This window comes from Nicrophorus vespilloides, unplaced genomic scaffold (assembly GCF_001412225.1).
Source record: "Nicrophorus vespilloides isolate i.1.1-1 unplaced genomic scaffold, Nicve_v1.0, whole genome shotgun sequence".
NCBI lineage: Eukaryota > Metazoa > Arthropoda > Insecta > Coleoptera > Silphidae > Nicrophorus > Nicrophorus vespilloides.
Genome location: NW_017096090.1, coordinates 105,852 through 123,181, shown reverse-complemented (window position 1 = coordinate 123,181; position 17,330 = coordinate 105,852). Strand labels below are relative to the sequence as shown.

The window sequence follows — 17,330 nt, the reverse complement described above, 5'->3', positions numbered from 1 at the left end:
CAATTAAAATAAATTCATTTTTGATAAATTAAACATTTTTTAATTGATCATTGATTTTTTTTTTTATTTATTGCAAAATGAATGAATACGCAAAAACTCATTTCACGTTGCAATTACAAGATGCAAATTATTCTTAATTAAACTTTGATTGTATATTCTTTATAATGAAAGATTATTTGATGCAAACAATTACGTAATTGATCAAAAATTGAATAATTTATAAACAATCTATTGAAATTATTTTGAATATATGGGTTATGTAGCAAGTGGGTAATAATTAAAGCTGTATGCATGCGTTATGTAAGCAAATCTTCTTCGAATCGATCTTGTACTAGATGTATTGTTTCTAATAAGTTGTCGTTGTTTGTTCTTTTGCAGTGTGGTCTGTCTCAGACATGGGAAGTGAGCACTATTGCCTAAGGTGGAACAATCATCAGAGTAACCTATTGGGGGTCTTCAGCCAACTGTTGCGAGACGAGAGTCTTGTGGACGTGACGCTGGCCTGCTCGGAGGGCCATTCGATTCGCGCACACAAAGTCGTCCTATCCGCGTGCTCCTCGTACTTCCAGACGCTCTTCGTGGACCATCCGAGTCGTCATCCGATCGTCATACTGAAGGACGTGAGGTTCTCCGAGCTACGCACCCTCATCGAGTTTATGTACAAGGGCGAGGTGAACGTCGAGTACTGTCAATTGTCGGCGCTGCTGAAGACGGCCGAAAGCCTCAAAGTCAAAGGGTTAGCCGAGATGACGAACCTGGGCCCATCGACGCGCGACTACAAGCAGGAACCGGAACCGGAACAGATCGAACCCACGGAGCTGGTGAACAAGAGGCCACCTCAACAGCAGCAGCAACCACCACCACAACCTCAATCTCAACCACAGCAGCTGCAACAACAACAACAGCAGCAACAACAACAGCTGTTACTTCAGCAACAGCCCCAACCGCCTCCGCCTCCTATACTGGAGGAGCGCGAGGTCAGGGAGCACATACCGACGCCGCCTAGGTTGTCGAGGACTCCTCCTGAAAGACCCGCTTCCGTGGAACCCGTCCGGACGACGGACTCTCCCAGCGATGACTGCGGACCCAGTGATATGACCTTACACAACAACGGGAACGCCGTCAGCTCTTGCTCGACGACGACCCTCGGTGGCACCCCCACGGCATGCAATAGGTTACCATCGCCCATCAACAGCGAACCTCTACCCGGACCTTCCAACATGCCACCAGTACAACAAGTGCCTCTGGTGAGTCTATTACCATTATTACCTTTAACTCATCCCACAATAATCAAAATAATATAATTAATTACTATCAAAGTCGAATTAGTAGAGTAATTATCATTAACAAACTGTTAAGAATTTTTAATTTTGGATTAATAAAATAAAATTGTCATAAAACATTTTAACCATTTTCTCAATAAACATTAAAATTGTCTTGAATTATGAATATATAGTTGGGTATTCTACAGGCATTACATAACGTCCATTAATGACTGTGATAAAACGATTTTTCGATAATTTGTCACGACTTCAATTTAGTGAATTTACTTTAAAAATTTGAATTTAATCTTTACAATGCATTTAAAATATCAAAATATATTGAAAATGTTAATTAAAATATTTAAATTTAAATTGAACAAATTGATTAATTAATTTAATTTAATTATTTATTTTAAATTAATTTTGTATTCTCTTGTAAATTTCCAAAGCGCGATTTTTCGATAATTTCTCACGACTTCACGTTTTATATAAATGCTCGATAACAACGTATTCTAATTAGATCATAAAATATACATACTAAAGTTAAAATTGTGTCTTTCATACATAATAGTATTACAACAATTTTAGAAAAAAAAAATAAGCAATATATTAATATAAAAAATAATTGATATGTTTGAATCAATTTTTAATTAAATGAACAAGAAGTTTATTAGTTTGTAAAGGAAATTATTAATGTAGTTATGAAATGATTTCAAAAGAAGTTCAAGATGACGAAGACTGCATGAATACGTATACGTAAATCGAATATATAATGCAAAGATGCATCGATAAATACTAAGGTTTTCGAGCAAGACATTAACGCTTCCAACAATCTCGGGGCGCCAGGATTTTATGTTACCTAATTTGCACTTTCGAACCGCTACCGCATATAAAATATACTTTATCACGTCGTACGTTTATTAATGTCGCCCTCATATCGGGCCTGTCATCAGCTATTACAACAACAACAACAACAACGAAAAAAACAACCCCTTTTTAATTCCATCCGATTACTATTTGCACCTTATTTCCTTGATTTTTTATATTTATCACATTCATCATATATTTCTTTTTACGAAATCTATAATGAACATTCGCGATGCATCGAGGAAGTCCCAATGCCTGCGATTCGATTCACCTATTAATCGATATTTAATCGTACGCGCAGATCTGGAGGAGTCGACCATTGCGAAACTGAATTATGTAAATTTTCCACTCGATTTCACATAAACTACCTGCAGATTTCGTTCGGTAGAAACGAGAGGGAAAAAAATAAATAAATAAAAATAAAACAAACCGCCCCGTCGAGTTCGCATAATTGCTTCGCAATTTTTACCATAAACGCCACGCCGTTCTAATTGACTAATGACTTCATGTCTACCGCTAAAAACTAATTGCTCATCGACCGAAATAAATGAAAAAAAAATAATAGAAGGAAAAACAAATATGATTCATGCTTTCCAATTATTATTTTTGATATTATTTCGGTCACAATTTTGAATTTAAAAGAAACCAACCTTTACAATTCATTTAAAATATCAAAATATATTGAAAATGTTAATTAATCTATTAAAATATTTAAATTTACAAATTGATTAATTAGTTTAATTTAATTATTTACTTTAAATTAATTTGGTATTCTCTTTGAAATGTAAATTTCCAAAGTGCGTAATATGGAAAACCACCGAAAGTATTTATCATATATTTAGAAGCTATCCGGAATTTGCATGGCAACGTTATTCAAGCTTAGAAAGTAGCTGATATAGCGCCGAGTGCATACATTTTGCATAACAATGATATTTAAGAAGGACAAATAATGTTGGCATTCCGCTACAAAAACCTTATATATATATATATGCATCGTTGCTGCGCTTTGCTACAAAGTATATCAGTTAGATTCTCATTTGAATATCCGTCAACTAAAACTTAAGATCAACTGCATTTGCTTCGAACACGCAGCCTTTTGACAACGACGACCTTGGATCCATCCACAATATGTGTATATAATTCATTGCGTTTCGTTAATGGACGGAGGCTACGTTTTCTCATGATCCATCCTCACACCACACGTAAACCCTTAAGGCTAACACCGAAGTGTGTAAGCTCTCGTTTAAGTCTTGCGTAATAACACTCATCGTGGAGCGCAATTTCAGCCTAAACTGGTGCACGGGAATTACGTAAACACGAAATAAAAATGCGGAGAAGTAAAAAAAATCAATTAATGGAGTCCGGGCTGTATAGAATAAAGCAGTGGATTGCGTGATCAGCTCACACAAACACACAGAAAGGCGGCGACGATCAATTTATATTATTATTATTATTACTTGTTACCATAGATTAATTACGATGATTAAATTTTAATCACCTGAAGTAAAAAAGAAACAGATAAACCGAGGTGTATCATTGCTTGCTTTTCGAAAGAAATAAAAATTAGATATTTACATCGAATGCAACGTCAATTCGAAGAAATAAAAGCGTAATCGAGGTTCTAAACAATGGACAGAGGACATTGTTGAATCTTGAAAAGTATCTTAGCAACGTTATTGTTACGTATTGCGCGGACCGACCGCCTTTGCAGATCGAGCGCGAAGATTGCGCATATCGAACGACGTAATTAAATTACTCCACTTGACAAGTATAAAATAGTGCGTGTGTCGAACGGGGGAAAAACATATTATTTACTTCCAACTTCCAATGAAGTATTCGAAAACGTATCGCTTACGATATCAAAAGCCGTTTATTTTCCTTGAACGTAAACGCAAGCGAATAAATTCAAATGTCTTTCGATGACAAAATTGTTGAAATGCAAATGCAATTGGAAAAAAAAAATCAGGTTTTTTTTTGTTCTTTTCTTTCTCATCTTGTCTTGTCTTGTTTAATTGGGATTGATTATAAATAAAAGTGATGAGCCGACGGCGCCTGGGAACAGGCGAATTAGAATATTCCTTAGTAAACGTGAAATGGAAATTGCGTTTTTTTTTTTATTTTGCATAAAACGTTTTCGATCCGCGATGATTGCTTTATGCAATCGAGCATAATTACTGCCCCCCGGGCGCATCTAACATTCATTTTTTTTTGTGTTGTTGTTCATGATGTTATTCCCCGTCCATCTTTTCTCGAGAAGTACTGTTACGTTGTTTATTCTGCTACAGTTAATGGATTCACTTTACCATAAACCTCATGCTGCATACAATCCATTTTACTGCATTTATTTTACATAACTTTCCTATATAAAATTTAACAATTATTAGCACAATTTTACATATTAACATTATATGTATTTACAATTTAATTATTTAATTTTTATAATCGTTCATTTGTGATAACATTTCATTTTGTGAAACATTTCTTGATAAAAATATGAATAAATCTCTAGAATGAAAACTTACTCAAAGTATAACAGACACAAAATAGAGTTTAAATTGTGATTTTGAACCAGAACTATAATAAACTTGGCTTTATATTGTAAATTTTCAATTTGTACTTGATTTGTTTGTGTTTTTTTATGTTATAAGTTTGTATTTTTGTTGTTGTTGCAGTCATTGAAAAAGGAAGTGGATTGGGGAGGAGGGATGGCGGATGACAAAAGCACCGGCGAAAGTTCTTCAGACTACCCACGACACACACACGATCCGGTAAGTGCACCTGGAGTAGTTTGTAGCATCATTATTAGTTGGTGTATTTTATACGCGTACGCGACTCTTTTTCATTTCCTTTTATTTGCGAGATGGTAGTGAGTGCTGCTGTATAGAGTTTCTCGAACCAGTAGAAGAAAGAAAGAAATGATGATGATGAGATTGGTAGTGAGTAAAGAGATAGGTAGATGGATTGCTCTATATAGAGAAAGAGAGAGTGTGAGCGCGCGCTGTCAAGAAGTTGACATTCATTTTGGCTTAGGATGTTTTGTTTTCAACAAATTTGAGTTTGGCCTTGTGCAGATGGTGTGTAGAGCCGGGGTTTAATTAATAATAACGGGGAGCAGCACTGCAGACACATCCTTTTTCTTCAGCCAAACAATGAGCGTCAACTTCTTGTAGTGTTACAGGGTAGACAGAGCGCTAGCACCTAGCAAGAAGTTGATGTGGTTGTTTGGTTGCAGGATATGGAGAGCAGAGATGCGGGCTCGCCGCGTCTTTATCCGTGCATGTACTGCGGCACCTCGTTCCCACACCAGAGCAAGCTGACGAGGCACATCCTCTCGCACAGCCTGGAGACGCTCAAGTACAGGGAGCTGCAGCATCACGCTGCCCTTGGACTTTCGGAACCTCTCAACCTGATGGACACGCACTTCGGAGGAGCGCGAGGTCCACCCATGAGTCACGAACCTCCGGATCCCACTGATCAGCCTCCGACGCCGATGGAACTGGAGCTCGCCGCCGACGGACCCGGTGTCGTCCTCTGCAAGTTCTGCGGCAAATCCTTCCCGGACGTCAGCTCGCTCATCTCGCATCTGCCGGTCCACACTGGTGATAGACCCTTCAAGTGCGAGTTCTGCGGTAAAGCGTTCAAGCTGCGGCATCACATGAAGGACCACTGTCGCGTGCACACCGGAGAAAGACCCTTCAGATGCGCACTCTGCGGCAAGACCTTCTCGAGGTCGACGATCCTCAAAGCCCACGAGAAGACGCACTATCCCAAGTACGTCAGGAAGTTCCTCTCGCCCAGTCCGCTCGACACCGAGGAGGAGAGCCCGCACTAGCCCACGTGAATAGTTCCTTAGACTGATGATGAAGATATTGATGACGATGATAAAGATAATGATCATACAGAACTAACAGTTTCGCCATGATCCACCATAATATGAATGATGCTTCACTAGTTGACAGCTTGTGTAATATACTAGCTAATTATATATATACATACATATATATATATATACAAAAAAAAAAGATATATTTACGTAAATATATCTGCGAATATAAACATTATTAAGTTCACCAACTTTTTTTTTATATATATATATATATAAAAACTATATAAAACATGAATTGTCGCGTTAGCAATCACCCGTTAGCGGCGATGTTTCTCCAATTGTGTTGTTTCTTTCAATGAGTTTTTATTACATAAACTTTTTCTTAAATTTCAAATCGAAAGATTCATTTGATTCATGCAATAATCGATAGAAGGCGGTCCAAGTGAATAATAATAATAATAAACAAAAGATGATCAAGATGAAGATGAACGCAAGATACCGGCAGCTTCTGTTTGAATATTTTCATGAAGAATGGCAAGTTGATCCAAGGGCAACTAAATAAATTAAAAAAAAAACGTATAAATGAAACTTAAGCTACACACAACACACACGTAAATTAAACACACACACACACAACAAATTATTAATTAAACACACACGTAAATTAAATTGATTAAATAAGATGAATGAATATTTAAATTTAAATTTAAAAAAAAAATTAAATAAAAAAACTTGTAGTGATAGTTAGGGAACGCCATGTTAATCTCAGTAGTAGGCAACTGTAAGAGCTGTGATAGTATATTAACTATAAGTGTATAAAGAAGAAGTTGTAAAAGAAATCAAGATAAACTGGAGTGCGAGCTGTGATTGATTGAAGGAGGAGGGCTGCCGGGGCAATAAACTCTGATATTCGTATTGTTATATCAAACGCATGCAAAAACAAGACAGACAGATACATACATTCATATACACACAAGCAGACGTTTTTTTTTTTGTTGTCGTTAATGTTGTTGTTTTATTTTTGTGTGTTTCTTTTTCGATGAACTAGAAGAGATGAACTAGTAGATGTTCGAAGAGCGAGAGATGCTAGGTGTAGGCATTCCAGTGGAGCGGGCTTTACTCTTATTACATCAAAATATTATCCTTAATATAATTTAATTTTAATTACTCATTTTGGTCCTTAAACTTCTAATCTCACACGTAATCCTAACACTAACGCCATCTCTGATCTACACATTTAAACTTTTTAATTATCTAATCAGTGACGGAACTACAATACAGTAGGCGGATTTATCGAGGGCCCAAATAAAAAAAATTTTTAGGACCCTCAACTAACTGGTGTTCCACGACTTTCTTAATGTGGCCCTCAGTAATTTTCTCTATTTAAAATCAAGTGGGACCTCAGTAATTTTCTCTATTTAAAAACAAGGGAGGCCTCAGTAATTTTCTCTATTTAAAATCAAGGGAGGCCTCAGTAATTTTCTCTATTTAAAATCAAGGGAGGCCTCAGTAATTTTCTCTATTTAATCCTAACAGTAACACCATCTCTGATCTACACATTTAATTTTACTGTAATATTTTATGTTTTTAAATTAAACTTTTTAATTATCTAATCAGTGACGAAACTACAATGCAATGGGCGGATTTATCGAGGGCCCAAATAAAAATTTGTTTAGGACCCTCAACTAACTGGTGTCTCACGACTTTCTTAATGTAGCCCTCAGTAATTTTCTCTATTTAAAATCAAGGGAGTCTCAGTAATTTTCTTTATTTAAAATCAAGGGGAGCCTGAGTATTTTTTTCTGTTTAAGATCAAAGGGGCCTAAGTATTTTTCTCTATTTAAAATCAAGGGAGGCCTCAGTAATTTTCTCTATTTAAAATCAAGGGGGGGCGGCTTCAGTAATTTTCTCTATTTAAAATCAAAGGGGCCTCGAATAAAAAAATGCTAGTTGCTATCAAACTACAGCAAATTTTCTTAGACCTTATGACAACTCACTACTTAAAAAATCGTGAACAATTTAGGGATTTTAGCAGAGAGGACAAATATTTGAAGTTCCGCCACTGTATCTAATACAAAATATTGAAAAACTTTTATTAATTGATAAGTTTTATGCAATTCATAAAGTGTGAAAATGAGAATGAAAAATTTTCTTATTTTATTTTATATTAATTGCAAATATAAATTAAACTAAAATCAAACTTCTTCAAGTTTTTACTTCATCAAATAATCTAACAAATTCAATTAGTTTAATTAAAAAATCAATAGAAAAAAAACAAAAAAATTCTTTCCAATTTTCTAGGGTTACGTAAGATTAAGAAAGCGCAAGGACCATAATTATTTTAACTATTAACGTTTTGTTCTCGGGCAGTATTATTGTGCAGGGAGGGACATCTGTTTCTTTAATTATTATCATTTTTCTGTTTTTACATAATTAATTAATTATTATTCGTTGTAACAAGTTTTTCTTTCTTTTCTCTTTTATTTTATGTTTGTTTTTTTGTTTTTTTTTTCGTTTGTGGATCCCCTCGTGCGGTTTTCAACTTCATTGAGTTACGGCACACTAGCTTGATTCTCTCTATTTCTCCGCGACGCCATCTCTTGACAGATACAAAAAGAGTAAGTTAGAAGCAGACGCGAATTAATAAAAACAATACAGTGTAACGTTGTTAGTTCCTTATATAATTATGTTTATTATTATTTTTTTTGTTTTTTCATTTTGTTAAATATATATAAAGTATTTGCGTTGCGAGCTGCGCAAACGACGATGTTTGCATAATAACATAGGCATATTTTTATACACATACCGGAAATAAAATAAGAAGAAGAACAAGGACGATTTCATTTCCGATTCGTTGATCCTTTTTGTACCACGAGTATATAGCAATAATACAAGTTGATTATCTTGAATGAATATATAGCAACAAACAACAACAACAAAAAGAAGATGAAGGGTCGAAGCAATTATTATTAATAATATATATTGTACATAATGATTATGTAATGATAATATTTAATATATATATATATATAACGGTAATACCTATCAGCACTAGACACTGTAGTCAACAGATTCAACAACTACTTTTTTCGTTTCCTACGTGAGAGAATATATTTATAATATTTTTAATAGAGAGATATATATTATATATATTATTATATATATATTGAACAAGATAAAAAAACATATAAATAAATATATATATTANNACATATAAATAAATATATATATTATAGAAAGAAAAAAAAGAGAGAGAGAGAAATAAAAATTCGTTGTACATAGATAGGCGTATTTAAGTAGTTACTATTTATTTTCTCAGTTGAGGGTAAAATGGGAAATCGCAGAGCAATCGTTTTAACGCGGCTTAAATTCAATGTTTATTTTTTTTTTGGTGTTGTTTCTAAGTTAAATTTTTCGTGTAATGAAAGAACACCCTCTTGTATATTTGATAATTAATCCAACTGCAACCGGAGTGCCTCTCGATAAGACTTTCTAAGATGACGATGAATGAAAACGGATGAAGAAGAAATGATAAACAAAGACTAAAATAAACAAACAATTGAGGATCAAATCAGACGACGCAACACACACACACACACTTTGCAACAACAAACAAATGAAATGAGTCACAGTTGTTCTTTTGTTTTCTCTCCAAGGTGCTAATAAGATCGTTGTTTCCTTAAGTTAGTGAGATGCGTATTATTATTAATATTATTATTATTTCTAGTTAGTATACTTTGATTCCTGAAGTGTGTGTACTTAATGCGACCGTCTCTCAGACGTGATTTTTTTTCTATTTATTTAAAATCCCGAAATTTGTTTGCATTGGAGTTGAGGAACGTTTGGAAGAACACGCAGGAAGCAATGATAACAAACAAACAAAACAAAAATGCGCGCGGATTTTGCGCCATCTCTATTGAAAAATACCAATTAAAATTCTTGCTGTGAGAGATAAGTGACTGATGTATTACATTGAGAAACGAGGCGGTTTCCAACTTTGATATTGCGATTTGTTTAATTCCAAAATTATTAATTATTATTTTTTTATTTAATTAATTAATTGCGGAAAAAAAAACACAAAAATCGAGGACGTTGAAAGATGGCGAAAATATTGAATTTAAATATTTATGATGCAAGGATTTTTGCAAACGGTGAATATATATAAATATATTAATATATTAAAAGTAGGGAACACAATAATAATAATAATGATAACAAAGAAGAGAAAATCTTATTACGTAATAAGAGAATTGCAGATGTAATAATCTGTGATAGTCTGTGATGAAACACATATTAGTTGTTGATTCATTATATTAAAAAAGAAAGAAAAATCCTTTTTGTATATTGGAGCAAAAAAAATGCGAAAAAAAAGTATATAAAGAAAAATCAATGATAAACAAGTTATTAATTATTATCATGAAAGTGAGATACATTTGTAATTTAAGTTGCGATTTGTTTGTTTTCGTTCAATGTTAAAACGCACTCGTGTCATATTTTAATCCGATTTTAACGAAAACTCTAGTATTTTCTTCTTCGAGTTGAAATTTAACTGGAGGTTTAACAAACAGTTAAAGCGAAGATTAAAGTACTCATTTGTTTTATCAATAATATTTTGACGTTTCTAAAGGAAGAGGGATCATTTGCAAATATATTAGTTTTTTTTTTAATTTTATGTGATTATGTACAAATACAAATTTTGTTCTCATATTTCTTTTTGGGAATCTTCAAAAAAATTTGTAAATTTCCTAAAAAAATACCAGTAAATTTTGAAAATTTTTGTCCTTCATTTTGCTTTAAAAATTCTTAAAAAGCAATTTTTATTTAATTTTATTCTTGTAGAATTGTAAGAATTTGAAGTGCCTTTAGCAAAGACCTTTTTTCAGGTCATTGAGAGTATTCATATAGTTTCTAATTTTATCAATTTGAAATTTAAAGTTATCGTTACGAAACATTTCCAAAATATTGTATTACATTTTATTGTATTTTTGATTATTAGATAATTATTAAATTCAAACAAATTTTAATTTTAAATCTTAATTCAATAACCTAATTTTTCTACAAAAGTTAAGCAATTTCTGAAATCAAATAAATAAGAAACAAACATACTTATATAACTTGCAAAAGATCCCTTTTTCTTTAAAAAAAAAAACTTAAGATTTTTCAAGCGTTTTCTTATTGAATAATGGATAGAAATAAAAAAAAAACAAAATAAAGATATTTATACCGGTTGTATGAAAAGAAAAATAATTGAAAAAAAAATATGAACGATGATATTTATATATACAAAAAAAAAAATAAAGAAATTTTACTACGATCGTGAAGCGATTCTATTGAATAATTTTTAACAGATGATTGATTTCCTGCGTTTTTAGTTAAGTTTGCAATAGATTATATAAATAATAATTACATAAATACAATTACGTACCCTTTCTATGGTAGCTCAGGGCCACTCACTTCCAATATCAATAGAACTGTTATTAACAATAATACAAAAAAAAAACATAATAAAAACTAGATGTAGCATACAAAACATACATACAAAACATAAATATTACAGAGCGATCGGTCTCGACGGGCTTCGACAGATTTTCATGTTTTTTTTTTGTAGTATAATTATTTTTACATCAAAGTAGGCAAATAATAATAGCAATTTGAAACAAGAAATAAACAAAATAGCAATAAAGTCGCAGCCCGATCGATCCGATCTCGTACCTCAAAACTTTTATACTAGATTCTATATGTTACAGGTTGACGATACAAGCAATTTTTTAGACTTTACCAAAACTACTACTACTACTTACAATTAAACACGTTTACACATTTTACTGGGATAATTTACAGATGAATACAATATATATTTGTTGAGTGCCAACTACCAAAAAAAAAATAATGAAAAACGGATACAGAAAAAATCAGTTTTTCTATATTTTCAGTTAAATTTTTATTTAAAAAAATAAAACGGATAAAGTAAAGTAACCACGGGACGAGACACTACTTGAGGCGAGTTTTTGTTGTCTTAGGATTTTTGCAAAGAAGCTGTGGTATATATTCAATTTTGCGAAGAATACAAGCAAAATTTAAAGCGCACGGCACAAGCTGAGATGATTTTTCAATGAAACGAGGGTTAACAAATCAATTCGATGAAACATTTTTTTTTTATTTACCCTTGTTATCAAATAGAACTTGCAGTGTTTATTTTTCTTCTCCCTTTAATATAATTATAATAATTACTGTTTTTTCTTAGTTAATTAGTTTATTTATATGACGTAACGTATTTATATACATATATATATNNTATATATATACTGATAAATGAAGAAGTTATAATAATATTACATTATATTATATAAATGAAATCCCATGTTCCTGTAGACTACTACTATATTTTTAACAGAATTATAATTAATTTATGATAAACGTATTATATTATTAATTAACACGAGTTTAAGTTTAGCTGATGAGACAGACAAAGTAAGCCAGTTTTTTTTTACTCGGAGTAATCAAGGATAAATAAACTTGTTTTTTCACCGATTATTTTATTTCTCATTAATTATTCTTCTTCGATTAACTAATTAGTTTGTAGCGGATTTAGGTAACGTAATCACACTTTACACACCCACACAGACACGTATACATACAAATGAACACACGCGTAACACAGATTATATAAATGTATATGATGAACGACGATTTAATTTATTTTACGATGATATATTAACTGTTAATTAATGATTATTAAATAATATTTTGTCCTGCTATATAAGATCTAATTTATTTAATTCTCTCTATATGAAACATACATAGTTTGTTTGTTTTTTTTTTTATATATATATATTATTTTGTGTAATAATTTTTACGATTGTCGAAGAAGTTGTTATTTATTTTCTTTTTGTTTTCTCTCCACCCCAACTTTTGTGTAACGATTTTAGGGTCCTTCAGCGATTCTCCTCTCTGTTATTTACGATATGTATATGGAATATAAATGATAAATAGTACCTATAGTTTGATACAATAAGTTCCTGTATTCAGTAAATGAAGAAAGAGTAATAATTATTATTAATGAATTTAATTTAAAGAAGATGAAAGGAAAAAAAAACATTATTTGAAGATGAGTAATAGCGTTAAAACGAGTGGACGGACGAGCGAGTGTACTAAATACTATAACAAACGTAGAGACACTGCAGTAGTTCTAATCACATCACATAGCAATACATTCTTTGCCCTTATTGATTATCATTACTACTATATTATATAAAAAAAAAACTATTATTACGTGCAACAAAAAAAAGATATATGAAAGAAGCAACAAAAAAATATAGCTGTAATCGTTTCACGAAGATGAATGAAAGATTTGTTTGTTTGTTTGTTGTTTTGGATTATTGATTTAGAGTCATTTTACCTGAGCTTCGAGAAATTATTAACCCTCGCCATCATTCCCCATTTTTATCTAAACAGAAAAGAGAAAAAAAATATACAAGAAAAGACACAAAAAAAAATTATATATATATTTAAATAATGTAATTACGATTGTTGTTGTAATTTTATTATTTTTCTTTCGATATCTCTCATTTTCCATTTAGATTTTTTCACAAATATTATATAATATATAAGCATTATTCTCATTCGTTGAACGGTTAATAAATAAGTGTTGTGTTATTATCGTAAAAAAAAAATAAATTATGATTTATATTTTAAAAATAAATTATCTATGTGTATAATATGAGATGTAGGAGGAAGGTAATGTTTGCCATTATATATGCAACGCTTATTGTTCTCTCTTGTTTTCGGTTGTTCGAATTTTTATTGTTGCTGTTTCGTTTACTTTAAGTTTTTTATTTGAACGAAACAAGAGTTAAATTTGAGAAGAAGAAAGTAAAAAAAAAAAAACAAAACATGCATATCATAGTTGTATAAAAGAAGAAGAAGAAGAAGAAAAAAACACAGATGTTTAATGGATGATGAAGATGATGATGATGATGAGGATTGGAGAGCTGGATTTTTTGGTGGTTGTGAAGAAGAGGACACGGGACGGTTCGGCGCACGCGGACTGACGGATTTTTGACAAATAAAATGAATTACGTGATTTTTTTTTTGATGAAGTATAAATGATGATGATGATGATGATGATGATAATAAAATGAAAAAGAAACAGAGAATGTAAAATATAAACACACATACCCCAATGGCGTTTTATTCACACTCAAAACTCTATCTATCTCTACCATTTGCCATCGTCCCAAATCACTTTTCACTTTCTTTCAGCTTAGCAAAGAAATTCTAATTATTTTTCAGGTATAAAACACTCATTTCATATTGAAATCTCATTTATTTTAAGTAGAAATAAAAAAAAAATGGATCAATTAACAATTGTTAAATGTATTATGTAAGTATTTGTAAGTTGTTCGGGGTGAAACAATTTGTGTCTCATAGTTGTTGTCGTAAAGTGAAATAGCTTCAGTCGAATTGCATGTTAGCCAGGCGCATCCACCAAAACTGCGACAAGTTGGATGCGTGTGCATTGGGTGACCCAATTCGCCCCATACTGGATCCCGATTGATTTTCATTCGTTTCTGCTTTGGAACTGTTCCAGAACGCGTTGGAGGTGGACAGGTGCTTCGGGTCGCCGTGCCTGGAGCGACCAGCGAGCGCCCACAGCAGCCGCTCCTCAACACCCTTCGCCCTTCCGTACCCATCTTTGGCGACGTCCCTTCTGGAGGTGGGACTGATGCATCCGGCGCTCATCGGTGAAGAAATGTTTCGTTGCTCAGCCTGCATGGCAGCATTCCCGTCCATTTGGCTCCTGGAACAGCACACGGCCCTCCAGCACATCGGATCCTTGTCCACTGTGGACAAGCCTTTCGTCTGCGAGCAGTGCGGTCAGAGTTACAGGTACCGCTCTGCTTACGTGAAGCACAGAGAGCAGAATCACAGGGCTCGATTACCAGCTGATAAGTTGTTCTCCTGCGACGTATGCGGCATGCAGTTCAGATACTTGAAGTCCTTCAAGAAGCATCGTTTGAACCACGCGTTGGAGCGACTTCACGGGAAGTCCTCAGAGATGCTCGGCTCTGAGAACAAGGGGGAGACTCAGATGCAGATCCCGATGGAGAACAGCAGTGATCAGGTGTCCAGTTCCAATGAGACTATAGCTGTTGAAGAGCATGAACCAGAGATCACCATCAAAGAAGAGAACATCGAAGTAGCTGAAGGTTCTACTGACGATAAGATTGAAGTGGAACAAGACGACACTATAGACTCCTTCTCTATAGCAGCAGCGGCAAGCAGCTCAGAGGCCTTTCGTCACGCTCAAGAAGCTTCAATCATAAGCTTCCTCAAGGCGGATGCAGCTGAAAGGCAACGCGAACGCAGATTCGCCTGTCCCTTCTGCGGCAAGTGCGTCCGCTCCAAAGAGAACCTAAAGCTTCACGTACGCAAGCACACAGGCGAAAGACCCTTCGTCTGTCTATTCTGCGGAAGAGCTTTCGGCGGTAAAAGCGATCTCACCAGGCATCTGAGAATCCACACAGGAGAACGTCCATACCATTGCGACATGTGCGGAAAGTGCTTCGCCCGAGCCGACTACCTTTCCAAGCACTTGACCACCCACATAAACACGCCACGCTGATACAGACCCTCAGCCTCCGTCTCCAAGAAATAATTGTTATTTTCCGATGATTAACTTACTTTTTTCCGTCCGTTTTCGAATTAAAACAAAACATAAACAAATAATTTTAAAAAAAACGAGATGTTTAATTTTTCTCAACGGGTTAGATTCTTCATTTCAAATAACTGAAGATGTAAACAAGAATAATTAGTTTCGGCTGTGATCAAGAGAACGACAACGGTGGACCGAAATTCCAAAAGATGAACAAAACAAAATCGTTTGTCTCCTACAATTTAACATTAATTTCCTTCTACAAACACACATTTAAACATTTAGTTTAAACCAAGTGCGGGTTTCATTTTTTTTGTTTGTTTCCATTACGAATCTAATCCAGATTGTTTGTGCGCGTTTCTTTTCGTTATTTTCGTGTCGTCCAACGAACCAGTGCTTCTCGAGCGATCATCAAACACTGGTTTATATAAAATATTACATAGTGAGTTACCAAGCAATATACGCAGTTGTTCCTGCTAGTCAAGAAGTCGAAACATAAAAGATTCTGGATAGTCAATACTCGTGTGCACGAAAAAAGAAAAGATAATTCTTATAACATTAATAATAATAATCTGTGTGTCTATTTTTCTTTCAAATTTCTATATTACATTTGTTTATTACGTCTGTAGTTTCGAAGCCATCTCCAACGAACCGTCTGTAAGTAGAGAAGAAGTTAACGTCTAAGAATATATATATATATATAAGCAGGTTCCTGATTGAAGAGCGAAATTTATATACACGCAATTATATTATATATATATACATGATTACATAGCATAAACATCGAAAAAGATGATTCGATGAATTGAATTGAGTCATTTACAGAATAAGCAAATATAATTACTGTCTTGTGCCAAATCGATGTACCTCAAGATTTTTGATCGTATATATAATATATTATTATTATTACTATAATAACATTGATAAAACTAATACAAAATAATAACCCTAATATTTAAAGTACACAGTAGAGATTTTAACCGATTATATAATAAAAAAACAACAATGATGTAACCATAATTTTAATAGATGAGCGTGTTTTAAATGTTTAACATCGAAGGCTGCCTCAGAAAACAAACAAAAAAAAATAGCAAATAAATAAATATAATATAATAATAACTATATATACACACAAAAAAGAAAAAAAAAACAGGACAAGTGAAGAAGGATAAACAGATTACTTATTTTTTATATACACTTATTCAGAGAAAGTCGGAAATGTGCGCATTTCCGCATTTATATAACAACTCGCCAATATTGTTGTTGATTTTGTTTTTGTTTTTTTTTACTGAGACTATTTTTTCGAACAAAACTTAAATAATAACCAATTTACGCTCAACACAATCAGATGTACCTCTATTATATTTATTGCCATAATAACAATACAAAAGAAACGAAATACAAAATATTATATTAAAAAAAATAAACCTAAATAGAATTACAAGATGTTAAACATTTACTAATTGATTATATAATATATAAATATATCTATATTTAAATTGAAAAAAAATCATATTTAAGGTTTAAGAAATATTCGTAAGATGTTAATTAATTATTAATATTAGTAATGATGATGGAATAATTTTTTTAATATTTTTTTTTTAATTTTCATCGTGGTCAATTTTATATACATAATAGCAGTAAACTGAGAGGAAAATTTTAATGCTTTGGAGGAATGTTTTAATGGAATTATTACTTTTTGTTTTATTTAATTCGGATC

General features: G+C 32.8%; 1 protein-coding gene across 1 annotated transcript; it reads left to right on the top strand.

Annotated features, from left to right (window-relative positions):
• Window positions 1-380: 380 nt before the first annotated feature.
• Window positions 381-16,333, top strand: LOC108569477 (zinc finger and BTB domain-containing protein 49-like; the record flags this gene model as incomplete). The annotated part of the gene is given in 3 exon segments (XM_017931043.1): window positions 381-1,247; window positions 4,802-4,897; window positions 14,546-16,333. Coding segments are annotated over 3 exon segments (1,983 nt in total). The 3' UTR covers window positions 15,581-16,333.
• Window positions 16,334-17,330: the final 997 nt, after the last annotated feature.